Source organism: Staurois parvus, unplaced genomic scaffold (genome assembly GCF_062004578.1).
Source record: "Staurois parvus isolate SC_StPar_1 unplaced genomic scaffold, SC_StPar_1.0 ptg000535l, whole genome shotgun sequence".
In the NCBI taxonomy this organism is placed as follows: domain Eukaryota; kingdom Metazoa; phylum Chordata; class Amphibia; order Anura; family Ranidae; genus Staurois; species Staurois parvus.
Window position 1 is genome coordinate 507485 of NW_028318331.1, and position 20372 is coordinate 527856.

General features: G+C 43.0%; 1 protein-coding gene across 1 annotated transcript in view; it reads left to right on the top strand.

Annotated features, from left to right (window-relative positions):
- Positions 1–20372, top strand: part of PPM1F (protein phosphatase, Mg2+/Mn2+ dependent 1F) — a 51090-nt gene that overhangs the window by 19911 nt on the left and 10807 nt on the right. Inside the window, exons 3-4 of the mRNA XM_089690600.1 lie at positions 15503–15702; positions 18825–19013. Coding sequence (XP_089546726.1) covers positions 15503–15702; positions 18825–19013 — 389 coding nt within the window. The remainder of the gene's footprint in view (positions 1–15502; positions 15703–18824; positions 19014–20372) is intronic.

The window sequence follows — 20372 nt, forward strand, 5'->3', positions numbered from 1 at the left end:
CGCCATGGATTGAAATTCTACAGTGCCCACAAGGCCCCCCTCAAGAAGGCACATGTGCAACCCCATCTGAATAAACATTTAAATGATTCAGAGAAGGATTGGGAGAAAGTGCTCTGGTCAGATGAGACCAAAATTGAGCTCTTTGGCATTAACTCAACTTGCCATGTTTGGAGGAACAAAAATGCTGACTATGACCCCAAGAACACCATCCCTACAGTCAAGCACAGAGGTGGAAACATTATGCTCTGAGGCTTTTTCTTTGCTAAAGGTACAGGCTGACTTTGCTGCATTGAAAGGTCAATAGATGGGGCCATGTATTGTAAAATCTTGGATGAGAACCTTGTTCCCTTAGCCAGAACACTGAAGATGGGTCTTGGGTGGGTCTTCCAGCATGAGAATGACCCAAAACAGGCAACAAAGGAGTGGCTCAAGAAGAAGCACATTAAGGTCATGGAGCGGCCTGGCCAGTCTCCAGACCTTTATCCTATATAAAATTTATGGAAGGATCTGAAACTTTGAGTTGCCAAGAATCCTTAAGGATTTAGAGAAGATCTGTAAAGAACAGTGGACCAAAATCCCTCCTGATATGTGTGCAAACCTGGTAACCAACTACAAGAAATGTCTTACCTCTGTGCTTGCCAACAATGGTCTCTCCACTAAATAGGAAGTCATGTTTTGCTTGGGGATCAAATACTTATTTTACTCATTGAACTGCAACCTAATTTATAACATTTGTATCGTGTTTTTTCTGGATTTTTGGTTTATATTCTGTCTCACAGTACAGGAGATGACCAGAGGCTGCGGACACAGTACAGGAGATGACCAGAGGCTGCGGACACGGTACAGGAGATGACCAGAGGCTGCGGACACGGTACAGGAGATGACCAGAGGCTGCGGACACGGTACAGGAGATGACCAGAGACTGCGGACACGGTACAGGAGATGACCAGAGGCTGCGGACACGGTACAGGAGATGACCAGAGGCTGCGGACACGGTACAGGAGATGACCAGAGGCTGCGGACACGGTACAGGAGATGACCAGAGGCTGCGGACACGGTACAGGAGATGACCAGAGGCTGCGGACACGGTACAGGAGATGACCAGAGGCTGCGGACACGGTACAGGAGATGACCAGAGGCTGCGGACACGGTACAGGAGATGACCAGAGGCTGCGGACACGGTACAGGAGATGACCAGAGGCTGCGGACACGGTACAGGAGATGACCAGAGGCTGCGGACACTGTACAGGAGATGACCAGAGGCTGCGGACCTTTGGGGGGGTGGGGGCGTATACTCGAATTTGACAGGTACCCGCTCCCACGTCCGTTGTCTTCTGGGACACGTGACAGGTCCCAGAAGACTACAGGTGGCCATTCACAAAGCGCAGCCGGGACAGTATTCTAACATGCCGGTGGCGGGAATATCCGGCCGCTCCATATTCACTCCATAAGACGCACAGACATTTTCCCCCATTTTTTGGGGGGAAAAAAGTGCATCTTATGGAGCGAAAAATACGGTACTTATTTCCCCCACTGTAAAGCAGAAACTGTTGCTTTTTTCACTTTTGTCGAAACGTGGTAACAATTTGTTAAGTAGCTTTTAAATGAGCAGAAATTAAAAAAAAATAAGTGAATTTCCATTCTGAGTTTGCAAGTTTCTAAATACTTTCTACATGCAGTATGTAGTATGTACTGTAGTATGACCCATAATAAACATAGCAGGGCCATAAATGAGAATGTTGGTGTTCATTTCAGGACAGGTAGAATTTAGTCCTTGGCCACTTTACCCTCCCGAAGATTTACCCTCCCTTCCTGATCAGGCCATATTTTGCAATACGACGCTGCGTTACTTTGCACGGTCATTCAATACTATACCCAAATTAAATTTATTTTTCTTTTTTTCCCACAAATAGGGCTTTCTTTTGTTGGTATTTCTGCGGTTTTTACTTTTTGCACTGTAAACAAAAAAAAAATCTGCTATATAACATATCCAATTAAAAAAAAATTAAATCAAATTTCTTCATTAATTTAGGCCAAAATGTGGTGTTCTTATTTTGGTAAAAAATAAAAAAATCTTGATAATTGTAAATTGATTAGTTTGCACAAAAGTTATAGCATCTACAAACTATGGTACCTATACTGGAATTTTATTTATTCTAGTAATGACTGTGATCAGCGACTTATAGCGGGACTGCGATATTGTAGTGGACATTTTAACACTGACACTTTGTGGGAACCAGTTACACTAATACAGTGATCAGTGCTAAAAATATGCACTGATCACTGTACTAATGACACTGGTTGAGAAGGGGTTAACATCTAGGGTGATCAAAGGGTTAAGTGTGTGCCCCGCTATGTGCTTAGTGTACACTGGCTGGTGCTTTTGCTATGGGAAGTGATGGATCATGTTCTCAGCTCTGCAGACACAGGAGATTCATGACTCCCTCCTGTCACAGCAGAACTGTGCCTGTGTAAACATACACACAGCCCTGTTCTTGCTCCCAGACTGATGACCTGCAAGTCGCTAGGACTTGTAGATCGGTTTGTGAAGTGATATTTCACAGCAGAAGCGATCCTCCAGTGACGCATGCGCACCACCATGTGGCGGAATGGCAGAATCGTGTGTATGTATGTATGTATGTGTGAGATTTATGCACAGGAATCATGCCCTGCAGCAGTAAAACTGCCATAAGGCGGATATAAAGTGGATAATGCCAAGTACAATGTTAGCAGAGGGTAAGCTATTGCTATTCAGACATACTCTTTGGCATATCAGCTGGTATACAGAATTTTGAAGTATCTGGGAGAAGTACATTGGTCAACAATGGCAAGTCCTTTCTGTCTCATTGACATAAGTCCATTACAAAATAATGGTGCTGTGAACCTACTACGCCTAGTCATTTAGGCTAAAGGTATAAACATTGACAATTAACTTCTTCTTTGTTAAATATCCCTCTTAATCTGTTAAATATACTATTGAAAACTAAAGATTCTCTACATCTTCTGGTAGTGTCCCAAATTGTCCAAACTTTTGAAAGGTGGTTAAATTGATTTGCTTAAAAAAATTTACATTTTCCTGCTCCACAATGACATTCCATGGAAATTGTAAAATTGTTCTCTTAAAGTGAAACTGCACTTCATCTGAGCATCGAAAACCAAAACGCTATTTAAATTAATTTTTAATATTCAAAGCAAACTCTCCCATCCATATCTCTCCATGTTTTGTTTTGCTGAGAAATTACATTGAAAAGCACCCTCTAGCATTTCTGGCACTGGCCTTCTTGAGTAAAGGTAGATGATTCATGTATCATTTGCTTCCTTGAATCCATCTGCCCTTAGCTCAGGCATGCAGGTAATGGGTGTGCTTAGCTGAGAGAACCCCTCTTGAAGACTTTTGGGATGTATGACATTTGCCTATGCTTGGAAAGCAGGAAGTAACTGAAAAACTGTTTCAAACAAGCAAATATGATATACTTTCCTATCTATTTACTAATGCTAGCAGCATAAGGATTAAAAATAGTCAATGTTGATTTGAGAGTGAAGGTCCACTTTAAAGTAGAACTAAATCTAACAAAAAAAATAGAACAGACATTATTACAGGCAAGACTTACTATATCTGTTTTACAATTAAACTTAAATGTCTGTTAGTAATCGTCTTTGAATATACACTGAGCTGCACACATGCAGCTTAGCATACGTTCTTGGCACATTGCAATGGTGCCAAAATAAATTACTCGCATGCGCAGTAGTCGTGTCCCTCAAGATGGTCAAGGTCCCAGTGCCCATTGAGGGATCTAATAGATGTTTGGATCAGAGAGTAGTATCTGCAGAATTTTAGTTCCCCTTTGATACACCTTGTGAATGCCACTAAAGCTTGTATCCCTCCAGTTTGGCACTTGTAAGAACTCCCTACACTGGCGCAATGGTTCTTGAGAATCAATTATATCAACCTTGTGGAAGACCTTACCTCTATGATCAAGGGAACCAAGGAGGCTTTTCCACAAAAATGGTTTTACTGGACAGGCTATGCCTATACCACTGATTAGAATTATTACCCTAGCATCAACTTTGAAACCCTTCCTAAAACGTACACAACATAGATTCAGATGTACTCCTGACATTACAGCGCAGGAACCTGCCCCTCCTTTACCGTCTCCCAGTTGCAATGCTTTGCAGGCTCATATGCAAAGAAAAAATAAATGCACGTTTTGTTCTGCAAATGTGGGTGCTTTTTATGTTTTTGCAAAAGGTAGGCTTTAAAAATTCCAGCTTACCATTTTAAGTTTCTTTTCTGGTAACTCCTGCACTGAAAAATCCTTCTTGGTTCACTGTGCTGGCAGATTTCTTCTCAGTTGTAAATTGGATTTGACCACTGCTTGTCCTAATGTAGGGTTAAATTTTAGGAGCTGGCATTCTACGTTTTTATAAGGGAGAACTTTTTCTGTCCTTTACCTCTCCCTCTGAACTTGTTTAGAAATGCTTGTAGCTGCCATGACACCTTCTCATAAGAAACACATGAGGCCCCTTGTACACAGGGCTATCCAGCTGCAGTGTGCCTGGGAGGGACAATGCGCTGTCAGGCCCTGCTATCGGCAGCGAGTCTTGTAATGGTAGGCTGCGGCTGGTAGTACCAGCGTTCATGCCTCTAAGCATTCAGGGACAGGGTTCCTGAATCCAGAAGCCCATTAGGAGCAGCTGGACAGTCCTGTGTGCAAGGGGACTTAAGGGTAATAAATATTTTTTAAAAGTTATACTGGTAATAAAAATAGGTATGCTGTGTGAATAAGAGCAAGCCACAAACATGCAGTGGAGCGTTCTCAAATTTGACTGCAGATGTGGAAATTCTTTAAAGAAGAACTCTGGGATAGGCAAAAAATTCACCTATTGGTACAGCCCCTGCACAAAACACTAAACCAGGGGTCTGCAACCTTTAAGACATAAAGAGCCACTTGGACCCGTTTCCGAGAGGGAAAAAAAGACTGGGAGCCGCAAAACCATTGCAACATTTAAAACAAATCCGACACTGCATATATTGCAAAAAGCGCTCTGGTCATGAAGGGGGTTTAAGGGCCCAGTAAGCAAAGGGTTAATCAGGGCCACAGTGTATCGTCATAATCACAATCATAGCCTTAGGTCAGTGGTGGGCAACCTTTTCAACTGAGCCAAATCTCGCCAAAACCACGATTGAAATTTATTTTGAGAGAAACATTTTTAAAACTGAAAATACATCCCCCCTATAGTAATTCATCCCCCCTATAGTAATTCATCCCCCCCTATAGTAATTCATCCCCCCTATAGTAATTCATTCCCCATATTGTGTCAATTCACTTACCTTTGCTCCGCGCGTTCCTCTCGCCATGTTCCCGCGCCGTTCTGGTCTTCAGGGCGGACTGTGAGAGGAGAGGAGTTCGTCACGCTGCCCCGCCTACATCCTGACAGCCAATGTTTGCCAGCGGGCGCCCGGCACACAGAAAAGCTGCATTAAAAGAGCCGTGGCTTGCCGACCACTGAGCTACGGCAACCCTATTGCCTGTCACCTGGTGGGCAGTGTGCTCCGGAGCCGCAGCAAAGGTGAAAAAGCCGCATGCGGCTCTGGAGCCGCGGGTTGCCGACACCCGCACTAAACCGTTAATACATTTGTTAAATTGTTAAATTCATGACCTTTTATGAGAAACCATACGAATTGTCTGGCAGGAGCTGAATTTGGGTGGGCAATGATATATTGTGTATAGAAATTGCTTTGTCCACAATCAATTGATACAAGTCTTCCGTGAAAAACAGCAGAGGGGCTAAATACAAGTGCTGGCAGCAAACGGGGCCGATCCTGCTAACACTATTTTTGGGGACACTATACAAAGGAGACACTAGTACACTAGTAGAGTTCTGTTTGTGATCAATATATTGATCTGTACAAACACTATACTAGTAATGGGGGTGATCAGCTACCTATAGCGTGAGTTTGATAGTGTGTTGGCAATCTAATACTAGCTGACCCTGGCTGGGAGGGGTGCTAACTGACTCTGACATTATCTGATGTCGCTAGTGGTAGGAATACAGTGATCAGTAAAAAATTCTATATACTGACACTGTACTAATGGCATTGGCTGGGTGACAGGGTGATCAAAGGGTTAACCGCTTGCCTACCGGGCACTTATACCCCCTTCCTGCCCAGACTAATTTTCAGCTTTCATCGCTGTTGCACTTTGACAATTGTGCGGTCATGTGACACTGTACCCATATGACATTTATCTTTTTTTTTCACACAAATAGACCTTTCTTTTGGTGGTATTTAATCACTGCTGGGTGTTTTTTATTTTTTGCACTATAAACAAAAAATTAGCAAAAAATGTAAAAAAAAAAATTTTCTTTCTATTAAATTTTGCATAGAGATAATTTTTTTCCTTCGCAGATGTGTGTTGATGAGGTTGCACTGATAGGCAGCACTGATGAGCTGGCACTGCTGGCTGGCACTGATGGGTACAGGTGGGCTGCACTGATCAGTGCCAATCGCTTCTCTGATAATTGCCGGTTATTGGTAGTGCTTTCCTCACACTGTGTGACAGCGTGAGGAAAGTGCAGCAGATAACTGGCAACTGTATTTACCCAGTGATCTGCTGTGTCATTGGACACAGGTGATCACGTGGTAAAAGGCCGCCATGATTGGCCGTTTACCGTATCCTGTGATCACCAGCGGTGCTGGGGGCGCGCAGGGAGCGTGTTCTGGAATGACCTCCATGGACGTCATCCCAGAAACAGACAACTGCGCTGTAGCCGTCCTTCGGCTATAGCACAGTAGGGAACGGGTTAATGGGGGCAATCAAAGAGTTAAATGTTCTAATCTCGTGTGTGTGTGTGTAAAGTTTAGTGGTTTTACTCAGTGCCATGTTTGTTCTCTCCCTGGATGGCATAGGGGGCGCAGTGTATGCGCGTGCATGCACACCTGGGAATAGAAAGCGACGTAAGATTTACATCGGTTTGCCCAGAGTTGCCATTCGCTGCACATTGTTGGCGGATGGCAAGTAGGTTAAGCACCTGCCGACCCCAGATAACCGAATGACGGCTACACTGCGGCCGGCCAGTTCTGGGAGGGCGTCATATGACGTCCTCCCAGAACGCGCCCTCCTGCGCACCCCGGCGATCTCTGTGATTGCTGTGTCCTACAGACACAGCTGATCACGTGATGTGGTAAAAGGCCAATCACAGCGGCCTTTTACCACGTGATCAGCCATGTCCAATGACACGCTGATCACCGGGAAATGCAATTGCCAGTTCTCGGCTGCACTTTCCTCACGCTGTCAGAGTGTGAGGAAAGTACTGCCGAGATCCGGCAGTTGTCAGAGCGGGGATCAACACCGATCATCAGGGCACTGATTATCTGTGCCCAGCAGTGCCATCCACCAGTTCCGCCCACCTGTGCCCAGCAGTGCGTCCACCTGTGCTCAGAAGTTCCACCTACCTGTGCCCAGCAGTGCCACCCACTTGTGCCCATCAGTGCAGCCCAGCAGTACCCAGTGGTTGTGCCAGTCAGTGCCTAGCAGTGCCGCCTATCCGTTCCGCCCATCAGTGCCACCTATTAGTGCCCATCAGTGCTGCCTCATCAACGCACATCAGTGACGGAGAAAAATTACATGTTTGAAAAATTTTATAATAGAAACAAACTGTTTTTTTGGGGTTTTGTTTATAGTGCAAAAAGTAAAGTGCCCAACAGCGATTAAATACCACCTAAAGAAAGCTCTATTTGTGAGAAAAAAATAACAATTTCATATAGGTATAATCTTGCATGACCGCGCAATTGTCATTCAAAGTGGGACAGCGCTGAAAGCTGAAAATTGGCCTGGTAAAGAAGGGGGTATAAGTGCCCGGTAGGCAAGTGGTTAAAAAAAAATCTCTCAATTTCTTCACCATAGGGAGTGATCAGGGATTTATTTATTTTTTTTTTTTTAATACTTTGCAATGCAGGAGTAATGAAGATGATTGCTCTGCAATGCAAAGCTTAATTTGAACTGTCATGAATGAATTAAGTTCATGACAGCTCAATATAATAGTGATCAGTGATTGGCTCCAGCTGGTCACATGGTACAGGGTGCTGTGATTGGCCCCTTGTGTCATGTGAGAGCTGTGGACTAATTATAGCTCTACAGGAACAGAAGCAAAGCTTTTATGAATAAGATTCATAAAAGCTTTTTTGACATTGTGATCACTGGGTCCCGCTTACCAGGATTCTCATTCTGCTGTGTCCTGTGGGCGTCACTGGTCCTGTAGCTGTCGCCCATCCACAGTACATTGCGGGCGGGCAGCCCAAAAGTGGTTATAATAAGACATTACAAAAAAAAATCTTTGCAGTGATTGCTGAGTGTTATGTGATTTCACACAATACACATCAAAATGAGAATAAGACAAAAAAATTTTAAATATCAGGGATGGTGGAAACCCCTCCTACAGAAATTTGCAATGCAGATTAACTTCTAGTGCTATATTTGGAGTGACGTGTGATTACACTTCAGAAGGATAGAAAAGACATAAAAAAATTTATATCCCTAGCAGGGATAGTGGAAACCCCTCCTATGGTTATCTTCAATACAGAGTAAGTGCAGCAATTCACATTATAATAGTAACTAAATAATTTTAAATTCAGTGTAACAATCATTTTCCTTCCCCGCCAATTCAATGCCCCCAGCACAATCACCATCTCACCCCAGTTTAATGTTCCCCAGCACAATCACCAAGCCCCCCTTCCCGCTGAGTATGGTCAGTTGACAGCCAACAGACCTTTTAGACACTTCTGGGCAGCTTGTGATATTTCCTTCCTCTTGGCTCAGGATGACATCACTGCCCAGTGATACCAAAGCTGCCCCCAGAATTGACAGCCACCTGCGGATCCTGAACAGTAACTGGCAAGGGAACACAGGCAGCGAGACAGACAGTGTCACAGTCATTAAATGCAGGCAGCTGTACACAGACAGCGGGCGCAGAGGTGTAACTAGAATCTTCAGGGCCCCGGTGCAGAAAACCCTGAAGGGCCCCACTAACCCAAGCCCAGGGCCCTTTACTCCCTTTGCAGGGCCCTTTTTTTACAGTCCTGCAGTAGGACCCTTTTACATGTTCTTCAGCAGGCCCCCAGCCTGTACTTGTATCACAGTTCCAGTTTTTTCCCAGAGCCCCCTTTTACATTAGAGTTCCCTTTTACAGTACATTAGAGTTTGCAGGTTTGCCTTGCAGTGGTGGTAGATCTTGATGTAAAGGGGAACTGTGTGGACCCTGATGAAAGGGGAACTCTGATTTTAAGAGGTGCTCTGGTCACCAGAACCCCCCCCCCTTACAGAGTTCTTTCTTCTTGCACTGTAATGGTAAACTTTGCTGACTTTGATGTAAGGGGGAATGCTGGGAACTCTGATGTAAGGGGGGGTCACCAGAGAACCCTACATCAGAGTTCCCCTTTACACCAGAGTCTGCAGAAGGAATACACTAAGGTAAAAGGGTTCACTGATGTATGAGGTGAGTGTGGACACTGATATAAGGGGGGACCTTTATATCTGATTCCCCCCTTACCTTAGGGTCTTCACTCGCCCCTTACAACAGTGAGCCCCCAATGAGTGACTTCCCCAAAGACTGTGTGGTCTGGACCTGTCACACACTGACTTCCTGTAATTGCTTGCAGGCATTGGTTCTCCTCTTATCTGCACCCCCTCCTTGTAGTCGCTTTCAAAATTGCTGGAAAAGGGACCAAATACCGTGATGTCATTGTCAGTGATCCACTGATCTTGTGTAGTGGCCGTTCATAGAATGGAGACTGGGGTGGGATGGATGGAGAGCTATGAGACTTAGACAGATCTGCAGGCCAATGAATGACAGGGATGGGGGGGGAAGGAGGGGGAAGGGAGAGCAGGGAAGGGAGAGAGTGGGAGAACATAATGTATGTGAGGGATGAGAGGAGGGGGAGCAGCAGCTGTTGCAGGCAGCATGGGTGCTAATAATGCCCATATGAAGGTGGCTTCTGTATGTGACAGGGGTTTTGGGGGAGGGAGAGTGGTGACAGGGCTAGACTGATTGAAGCCAGATAATGCAGAGATAACCATGGGGGCTTGTGTAGGAGGAAAACTGCATCTGGTGTAGCTGAGGACAGACTGTGCATGAAGCTGACCAGTTGATGACGTGAGGGCTGGGGGGGAGGGAGATGGTGAGAGAGAAGAGCAGCTGATGCCGACCGTGTTAGCTGATGGTGAAGGCGAATGGAGGAGAGAGGTTGGGGTAGCTATGGACTCCTATTGAAACATTGGATGAAAAATGAGGAGATGAAAGCGGCTGGTGCAGGCAGTGGAGGGTGCTGGTAATGCGGGGCTGCGAGTGAATGACATGTGAGAGCAGCTCCTTCAGATTGAGGGGATAGGGGAGGCTGGACAGACCAAGGGCATCCTGAACTGTCATTCCTAAGACACCACCTCCATGGGCGGTACAGACTGGGAGTCTGAGTCCCAGTACGCCCACTACAGCAAGCAGGGATGGAAGTACATCACTGCTTGCTGTAGATAGAACTACAAAAGGGAAGTGCTGAGGCTGGTGGCTGACAAAATAGAGAAATAGCAGCCACCAGTCTTTCAAACAGGAAACCTCTGGGAATTAATGGTTTGATTTGAAAATGATCAGGCTATTTCAGAGCAACTACTCAGTTACCAGAATATGGATGACATATTTGGTAAAGGTAGGAAATCAGCAACAAGGACACGTAATAACGTTTTTGCATGGAGTTCTGCTTTAAGCTCAGTTTCTGCCTTTCCCCTATTTACTGAGAATTTATTATGACAATACATGCGTTCTGATTTCTCAGTCCTGTATAACCAGCAGGTTTTGCCATGCCATTGTTCAGTCTTGGGGCTAGTTCACACTAGATGCACTCTAGTGCATTTTGTTTTCTGCATCAAAAATGCATGCACAGTGTTTTCCATGTATTACAATGGCACACTAGTGCAGCCAGTTCCAGTCAGTTTCCGGTGCAGAAAAAAAAGTAAAACATACTGCATTGTTTTCTGCACAGAACCATACTGGAACATGGCAAACTGCACCAGAACTGCGTGTGAAATGAACTGTAAGCAAAAACGTATGCGGAATGCATCTGGAGTGCATTTTTGTAGTGTGAACTGGCCCTTAATCCCTGCTGCCTTCTTTAACTGCTTGCCCGCCGCCCTATAGCAGAGGTACTGCTACAGGGCGGCAGGGCTGTGCAAAATCACGTGTGTGTGTGATTTACATTTCCGGGTAGGAAGCATGGGCGCCGGCATACCTGTGCCGCTATTGACGGTTAAGGTTGTCAATCACCGGGTGCCAGTCGGCACTCGGAGATCGTCGGGTAAGATGTCAGGGGAGAGACCTGTATGTAAACAACACGGGTCTCTCCTGTCAGCAAGGACATGCTGCTTTGTATTTCTGTGCACAGCAGAGAAATACAGAGCAGCAGGTCTCAATAGTAAAACACACACAGCACATAATGTAAAACACACACCGCACACAGTTAACTCTTTGATCACCCCCAGCTGTTAGCCCCTTCCTGCCCAGTGTCAGTGCTTTTTATTATCACTGATCACTATATTGGTGTCAGTCGGGATGTCAGTGGCAGTTCCCACCCAGTGTTTTTTTTTTTTTTTTTCTTTTCTCAAAATTGTCAGTCTTTTTGTTTATAGTGCAAAAAATAAACGCAGAGGTGATCAAATACCACCAAAAGAAAGCTCTATTTGTGGGGGGGGGGAAAGGACATAGGTTTCATATATGTACAGCGTTGAATGACCACGCAATTGTTAGTTAAAGTAACGCAGCCTTGTATTTCAAAAAATGGCCTGGGCAGGAAGGGGGATAAATCCTCTGGAGGGCAAGTGGTTAATAAAGAATTTATTTTAGAAATATACAATGGAAATTGTTTTGTTATATCTATATAAGTGCAAATAAATAACTGTTGCTCCTTCCGGACATCCTACAAGCTGATCCTTTCTGTACGCTCTGCCCATGCTGCAACTCTTCTCTTTTATATCAGGGGTACTGAATTAAAATTCATGGAGGTTCGGTTGGTAACATTTTCTTCCTGCAGAGGTCCGAGTCTAATTTTTCTTCCATTACTCAGGTCTTTCACATCCCAGCCCCTAATTAATGTCCTCAGTCCCCCCTTTCCCATCATAGCTCCCGAACATCAAAACACCTATTCACGTTAGAGCCCCCCAAACATTATAGCCCCGCTTACATCACAGTCCCCCTTGCAATCACAACCCCCGCTCACATCAGTCACCCCCCCCCCCCCTCTGACATCACAGACCCAACATATCACAGCTCCCTCCTCTCACATCACAGCCCCCCATATCACAGCTCTACCTCTAACATCACCGTCCCCCAATATCACAGCTTTCCTTCTCACATTACAGCCCCCATCTCCTATATCACAGCTGCACCCTCAAAGCTCACCCCTTTCACTTCACAGCCCCTATATCACAGATTCCCTCTCCCCCCATATTCTTCCCCCTACCTTAACTCAGCATTGTGGAGGGCGGGAGGAATGGCAGGGTGGACTCCCGTTCTGCATGTACTCACAAGCAACGTCATCGTCGCCACTCTTGTCACTGAAGTCACAGCAGGGAAGAAGGTGGGAGGAATGTAGTGACTTGCCACCACTGAACTCAGAGGAGGGCAGGAGATGCAGAAAATCTCCACTGATCGCATGAGATGCCCAATTCTTGTTAAAAGGGGAGTGACCTGCTTATTAATATAAAAGGTTGGTTCCCCTCCCCTGCTCCCCATGTAGACCTGCAGTGCCTCCCACTCTCCTCCCTGCTCCGAGTTTGGCAGCAGCAGCAAGCCGGTACATTCAGAAGAGGAGTCCTTCCTTCCATTCCTCCCGCTCTCTTCCCTGCTGTGACTTCAACAGCAGCGGCGACTACAGCGGTGGCAGGCAAGTGCATACAGAATAGGATTCCACCCTGCCATTCCTCCCGATTTCAAACAGCTGCAGGAGGAGAGAAGTCCACTCAAGCTGCTAAGTGGTGTGGCTGTGGTCCAGACAGGACTGTCACCTGGTCCGTATGCAGATTGCGGTCCGCCATTTAGTGATGTCTGATTAACAATCAGGTCCATAAATATTGGGACATCGGCACAATTCTAACATTTTTGGCTCTATACACCACCACAATGGATTTGAAATGAAACGAACAAGATGTGCTTTAACTGCAGACTGTCAGCTTTAATTTGAGGGTATTTACATCCAAATCAGGTGAACGGTGTAGGAATTACAACAGTTTGCATATGTGCCTCCCACTTGTTAAGGGACCAAAAGTAATGGGACAGAAGAATCATACTTTCACTTTTTAATACTTGGTTGCAAATCCTTTGCAGTCAATTACAGCCTGAAGTCTGGAACGCATAGACATCACCAGACGCTGGGTTTCATCCCTGGTGATGCTCTGCCAGGCCTCTACTGCAACTGTCTTCAGTTCCTGCTTGTTCTTGGGGCATTTTCCCTTCAGTTTTGTCTTCAGCAAGTGAAATGCATGCTCAATCGGATTCAGGTCAGGTGATTGACTTGGCCATCGCATAACATTCCACTTCTTTCCCTTAAAAAAACTCTTTGGTTGCTTTTGCAGTATGCTTTGGGTCATTGTCCATCTGCACTGTGAAGCGGCGTCCAATGAGTTCTGAAGCATTTGGTTGAATATGAGCAGATAATATTGCCCGAAACACTTCACAATTCATCCTGCTGCTTTTGTCAGCAGTCACATCATCAATAAATACAAGAGAACCAGTTCCATTGGCAGCCATACATGCCCACGCCATGACACTACCACCACCATGCTTCACTGATGAGGTGGTATGCTTAGGATCATGAGCAGTTCCTTTCCTTCTCCATACTCTTCTCTTCCCATCACTCTGGTACAAGTTGATCTTGGTCTTATCTGTCCATAGGATGTTGTTCCAGAACTGTGAAGGCTTTTTTAGATGTTGTTTGGCAAACTCTAATCTGGCCTTCCTGTTTTTGAGGCTCACCAATGGTTTACATCTTGTGGTGAACCCTCTGTATTCACTCTGGTGAAGTCTTCTCTTGATTGTTGACTTTGACACGCATACACCTACCTCCTGGAGAGTGTTCTTGATCTGGCCAACTGTTGTGAAGGGTGTTTTCTTCACCAGGGAAAGAATTCTTCGGTCATCCACCACAGTTGTTTTCCGTGGTCTTCCGGGTCTTTTGGTGTTGCTGAGCTCACTGGTGCGTTCCTTCTTTTTAAGAATGTTCCAAACGGTTGTTTTGGCCACGCCTAATGTTTTTGCTATCTCTCTGAGGGGTATGTTTTATTTTTTCAGCCTAATGATGGCTTGCTTCACTGATAGTGACAGCTCTTTGGATCTCATCTTGAGAGTTGAGAGCAACAGAATCCAAATGCAAATAGCACACTTGAAATGAACTCTGGACCTTTTGTCTGCTCATTGTAATTGGGATAATGAGGGAATAACACACACCTGGTCATGGAACAGCTGAGAAGCCAATTGTCCCATTACTTTTGGTCCCTTAACAAGTGGGAGGCACAGTCTGCAGTTAAAGTTCTTCTTGTTTGTTTCATTTCAAATCCATTCTGGTGGTGTATAGAGTCAAAAATGTTAGAATTGTGTCGATGTCCCAATATTTATGGACCTGACTGTATATCATTCTCCACTAACCCTGAGGACTAGAGAACTCCTCGCTACTATTTGAGAAGAGAAAACTGTTTAGTAGGCATGTCCTAGGGTGACATCGCTACTCCTTCATAGACAGTGCAGTGGGTGTCACCCCAGCACAGAAAGTGTATTACTGGCAGGATCACTAGATGAAAATGGAGTATGAAAAAAGGAAACTAATGCAGCTACCATATTTAAAGTATGCCTGATCTGCAACACTTTTCGATTTAGGGCCAATTCACACTGACTTGCGCTAAAATGTATGGAAAATGGATGTACATTTCCATCCATTTTAGTTGTACGCTGACATCCGCTGGCATACATTTTTTTCCGTCCACTGACATACATTTTTGACGTCCGTTGACATGCATTTCAACATGCATTAAAATGTACTGCATTTTCACAGCATATCCTGTATATTGCATTGACATGAGAACATTTTTCCACTATTATTTAGGAATTCAAAGCACAGTAGCCTGCTGAAGGCATTTGGCACTCTATTTCATTCATTTTAAATCCAAAAACTGTTGTGTAGCCGTACTATGATATCTGTACTTCGCTTTTCATAGTTGCTTTTTGGAGATGTTTGGTAGTAAACATTCTATTTATGTGACATTTACTGGCTTAAACAAGATTTTGCACTGTTCCTGTACAGATTTAGGGCATGTAACCGGTACTTGTAGTTAATGTATGTGTACAATTCAAGTCTGAGGTTTTTTAGATAGATCTATATATCTGAGGTTTTTTAGATAGATATACAGTAGATAGATATTTGGTTCCTTACTAAACGTAAACTTTTTTTTTTTTTCTCTATCTGTAGTTCTCAGCTCAGATGCCTTATTCCAGCGTTGCCTTACCTGTGTCAAAGATATCAGCAGTCAATGGCAAAAGCAGCTGCCTTCTCCACCTACTTCTGAATGTATGTTACACGTGTCTGTCCATGCAATCCGGAATACACGGAGGAAAATGGAGGATCGGCATGTGATGCTTTTGGATTTTAATCAGCTTTTTGGAATTACGGTAAATATGAATGGCTGCTTTCTTTGCAAAAGGTTTGACAACGTTAAGCTTCTCAAGCTTGCTTGCATCATATGCTTATGTTCTAGTTTTAACATCAACAAAGAAACACTGGCATGAGCAAAGCTGTATACATATATCAAAATTATCCAATAAAACATATCCATGTAAACTATGTTAAAGGCCAAGTTCACCTGTTAGGAAAAAATAATAAATGCACATATTTTTTGGAGCAACAAAATGTGCATTTAGTATTGTGCGTAGATCATGGGTGCAATGTCAGGCTCCTGCAGACATTTCCTTCAGCTTTATTGCCCATGCCCTCTGTACAGACTTTGTTTGAAAGGCTGGAAGAAGTGTCAGTGGACTACGAGGGTGCTCATCGGCACCCTCGCAGTCCCTTGAGAATTTACAAGCCGTCTGCTGTTATGGCAGACGGGACTGGTAATTTATTAATTCACAGATTCCTATGAATGATGTGGCTGTGCTGGCAGAGAGACCAGTTATATGATGACACCGTACTGGTGACAGTATGTAAAAAAAGAAAAAAAATTGTGAATTTTTTTTTTTCTTTAATGTTCCAAAAAATTATGACAAAAATTACAACTTCAAAAAACTCTGCCATGCTTCTTACTTAATATCTTGGACTGTCTACTTTCCAAAAAAGGAGTCATTTGGGACATATTTGTCCTGGCATTTTCAAGCCTCAAAATGAGGTAGGCTGTCAGTACATCAGGATTGCTCAAGTTTCAAATATATATACCATAGTTTGTGGATGCTATAACTTTCCTACAGACCAAATAATAAACACTGATTCAGGTTATTTTCACCAAAGAAATGTAGAATTATACATTTTGGCCTAAATTTTACGAAGAGTGATTATTTGCATAATTCTATAACAAAGAAACTTTTTTTTTTTTTCATTAGGAAAAATTTAAATAAAAACTTTTTTTTTTTTTTTGTGGGGGAAAAAAAGATACACGTCATATGGGTACAGTGATGAATGACAGCACAATTGTTATTCAAAGTGTGACAGAGCTGAAAGCTGAAAATTGGACTGGGCAGGAAGGGGGTGAAAGTGTCTGATATTGGAAGTAGCTAAACCTTAGTTTTATTAAAATCCAAACCAAAAGTTTTTTTATATTGCAGCTTATCAATCTTTAGATGCTTTCCTTTTCTTTGGCTTTTTTCCCTCTGTTTTTCTCCTGGTGATCTGGCTAGTAACACACCTACTGTATTAGTGAGAAACCACTTTGGATGATTGAGCCAAGAAACAGCAGACAGAAGCATTGTTAGTCTGGGGGGATAGGAGTGTTAAATGTATTAGCAGATTACAAACTGAAGCCAAACTCCAGCTAACACTTTATAATCAGTTACAGAAAACATTTCTTTTGTTTTGGGATAATGGGTTTACATGAATAAAAGCTGATAATTTTAATCACCCCTGCCAGTGGAAATGGATGGTCTCATCCATGTAAGCTAATACATTCTACAGGACAGCTTGAGCTTCTGAAAAACAGCAGCGTTGCAGGCCGAATCACCAGATGAAAATAGAAGAGAGTCAAACAAAGGAAACCAATACAGTCATCACATCTAAATATTAGTAAGCTGCACTACAATAAAAATAAAATAAAAAAAAATTAAAAAAACCTAGAGTATATTGCACAGCACCTGTTGTACCCACAGCCACTAATAAAAAAAAATCCCTGACAATACAGTCCAGAAGTTTAACTGCTAGAAAAGAAGGAATTCATTCTAACATTCACCAGCAACATTACAGGTAAACATATTTGCGCAGCAAATCCAGTACTTAGTGCTGTATGTATTGCTCCCTGCCTCTACCCCTCTGGTGCTAAAGCTGGCCATACAGTGGTGGGGCTTGTTGTGTGTGGGGTTTTTTTTTTGTTTTGTTTTTTCATCAGAAAGTTAACAGATCTCTCCATTTTCTCCATCTGTACTAACAGTGCAGATGGATGAAGCTGCTCTGCTGGGCTATTGCATTCTGACAGCAGCTTTCAGAATTCCTGACTATCAAGTGCATCTGATTGGATGCAGCCACTGTTTGGTTAAGGTTTTTCTGCCTAGCTTCTTGGATTTTTTTTTTCTTCAGTTGAAGGATGTCAGGTCGGAGGACACTGACAAGGCCAGGAACCAGGTAAAAATTTGCGCAGTGTATAGCTAGCCTGGGATTAACACCTTGGTCATTTAATGACAAGCCAGAATTTAGGGCAACTAATCCATCATTAAAGGGTAAGTTCACTTTTTAACAAAAAATAATAAATACACATTTTTTTGCAGGTAAAAAAAATGCATTGATTATTTTTTGTTTGTGGAGCCTCTAAAGCATTGCATCAGCAATCAGCAGGTCGCTGGTGACATGCAAGTCCTTACTTGACCTATCCGTATATCTGCTTCCTAGTACATCCCATACAAGCAAGCAGATAATACTGACAGGAAGGCGCAATGAACTACCATGGCTGTGGTACACCATGGTAGTTCACTGAAAACTACAAGCCGACAGCTGAAAAGGCTGCCGGGACTTGTAGTTTTCCTTTTCACAGAATGCTGTGAATGAATGGTGTGGCTGGGTGCTCTTTTTAAAATTGTGTCAGCGGGGATGGACCAGTCAGATCATAACATGTTACACCCTGATTATGGGTGTAATGTAACATGTTACGAAAGGTGAACTTATCCTTTAACAAGATTTGCCAAAGATTGCAGATTTACATTTCATCACTATTAGCCAGCCCTGGTAATGAAATGCTGGTCACTAGGGGAATTTTATTTTGGGGTCATGATTACCTGGTGGCTGTGATATGTCCAGTCTAGCATAAAGGTCTATAAAGTACACCACATACTTCATTGGCTGTGCTTTCAAGAGTGATGGGATTTACCGGTGTAATGGCAGTTAAACTCCATCTGCACTTTAGAGCTAATCCAGCTGCTTAAGATAATATATTTTGGTTTTGTTCTTAGGATATTTAAATTGGAAAAGAATCTTTTTAGATGTAGTCAGATATGGCATTATGTGCAAATGTTTTAAAGCTTGGTAAAATGACCAATTACTGGGTAACTTTACTAGTTATTTAAAAGAAAATCCTACTAAAAATGCTCTTTATTTTTAGGATGGTGTTGCACGATCATACTTTGCTGTTTTCGATGGACATGGTGGAATAGATGCTGCTAATTATGCTGCCACTCATGTCCATGTTTCTCTGGCTCGTCATGAAGCGTTGGTGTCTGACCCAGCCAAAGCCCTAAAAGAAGCATTTCAGCGTACAGATGCCATGTTCCTCAGGAAAGCAAAGAGAGAGGTAAATGCTTTCAAAAGCTTAATTTCTTTTAACTAAAGACTTTGGGCATTCTAGACACACCCATAAAAAGGCCATCATTGTACACAAGACGTGTGTAGCACATCCAGTCTGTTTGTCCTACTTCTGCAAAACTCCCCGGTATACTGACTTCTTTTATGAGTATATTGTAATGCCAGCAGTACAATATACAGTAAGTCCCATACTTACAAACAAGCTCCAGAAAAGGAACTCGTTTGTAAGTCCAACTTGTTCATAGGTCCAGCAAGGATAGGTGCTTACAGACAATAGGTGTGAATGCTGATCAGTATGTTCAGGCAGGTAGAGTCTCCCTGTCAGGACACAAAGTCAAAGTCACAGCAGTGGATATCGCGGCACCAACATTACTTGTGTCGGCACGGTAATCTGTCAGGTTTTTTTTTTTTTGCGTACAGCCTGCTGGGCTGAATGAAAAAAAAAAACCCCCAGCTTTACATGATTGAACATGCAAGCACATGTTCGCAAATTGCACGTTCATATGTAGGGGACTATTGCCGAGTAAATGGATACCGGACTTGTCATGCTTTAAAATTGCACACGCTCGTGGTTTGGTGCCAAACTATGGTACTTCAAAATCTCCATAGTCGACACTTTAAAATTTTTGCAGTTTACCAATTGAGTTACAGAGGAGGTCTAGTGCTAGAATTATTGCTCTGGCGTTTGCCCTGATACTCACGTGTGGTGCCAACAGTGTTTACATATGTGAGCATGACCTCTCTATTTGTTCACCACTGTGCAAGATGACATTGTAAAAATTTTTTATTTTATTATTACTTTATTTTTACACTATCCCTTTTATTTTTATTTTTTTTAAGGTGACTGGGTCACTCTCCAGCTAATATTTGCCAATTTTTTTTTCATCTTAACTATTAATACTTAATTTAATTTTTTTTTATATTTTTGCATATTTAACATATATTTACGCATTTTCGATCTAAACTGCAAAATTGAATAAGAAACTTTGCAATTCTTTCTACCAGAATCATAATTTCAGTGTCGTTTTAAACAGGACAAACTACAGAATCAAATATGTACATTTTTTTTTATCTGCGGTAACACTATTTCTACATTCACACCCCTCCAAGAAAAAGAAAATGTGTTTTATTGTCTAAGAAAAAAAAATTGTTGCAAAACTATATCACGAAAAGAAGCCTTGTTTGTCCTTAAAAAATAAATAAATAAATTAAAAAATATGTATTACATTGTTATCTTTAGTATTGACAGTTATTGCCAAATAAACAGGTCCATGGTAAAAATTGCTTTGGTCCATAGGCAGTGAACAGGTGTGAGAGGCGAAGTGGTTAAATTGACCATTTGTTATCC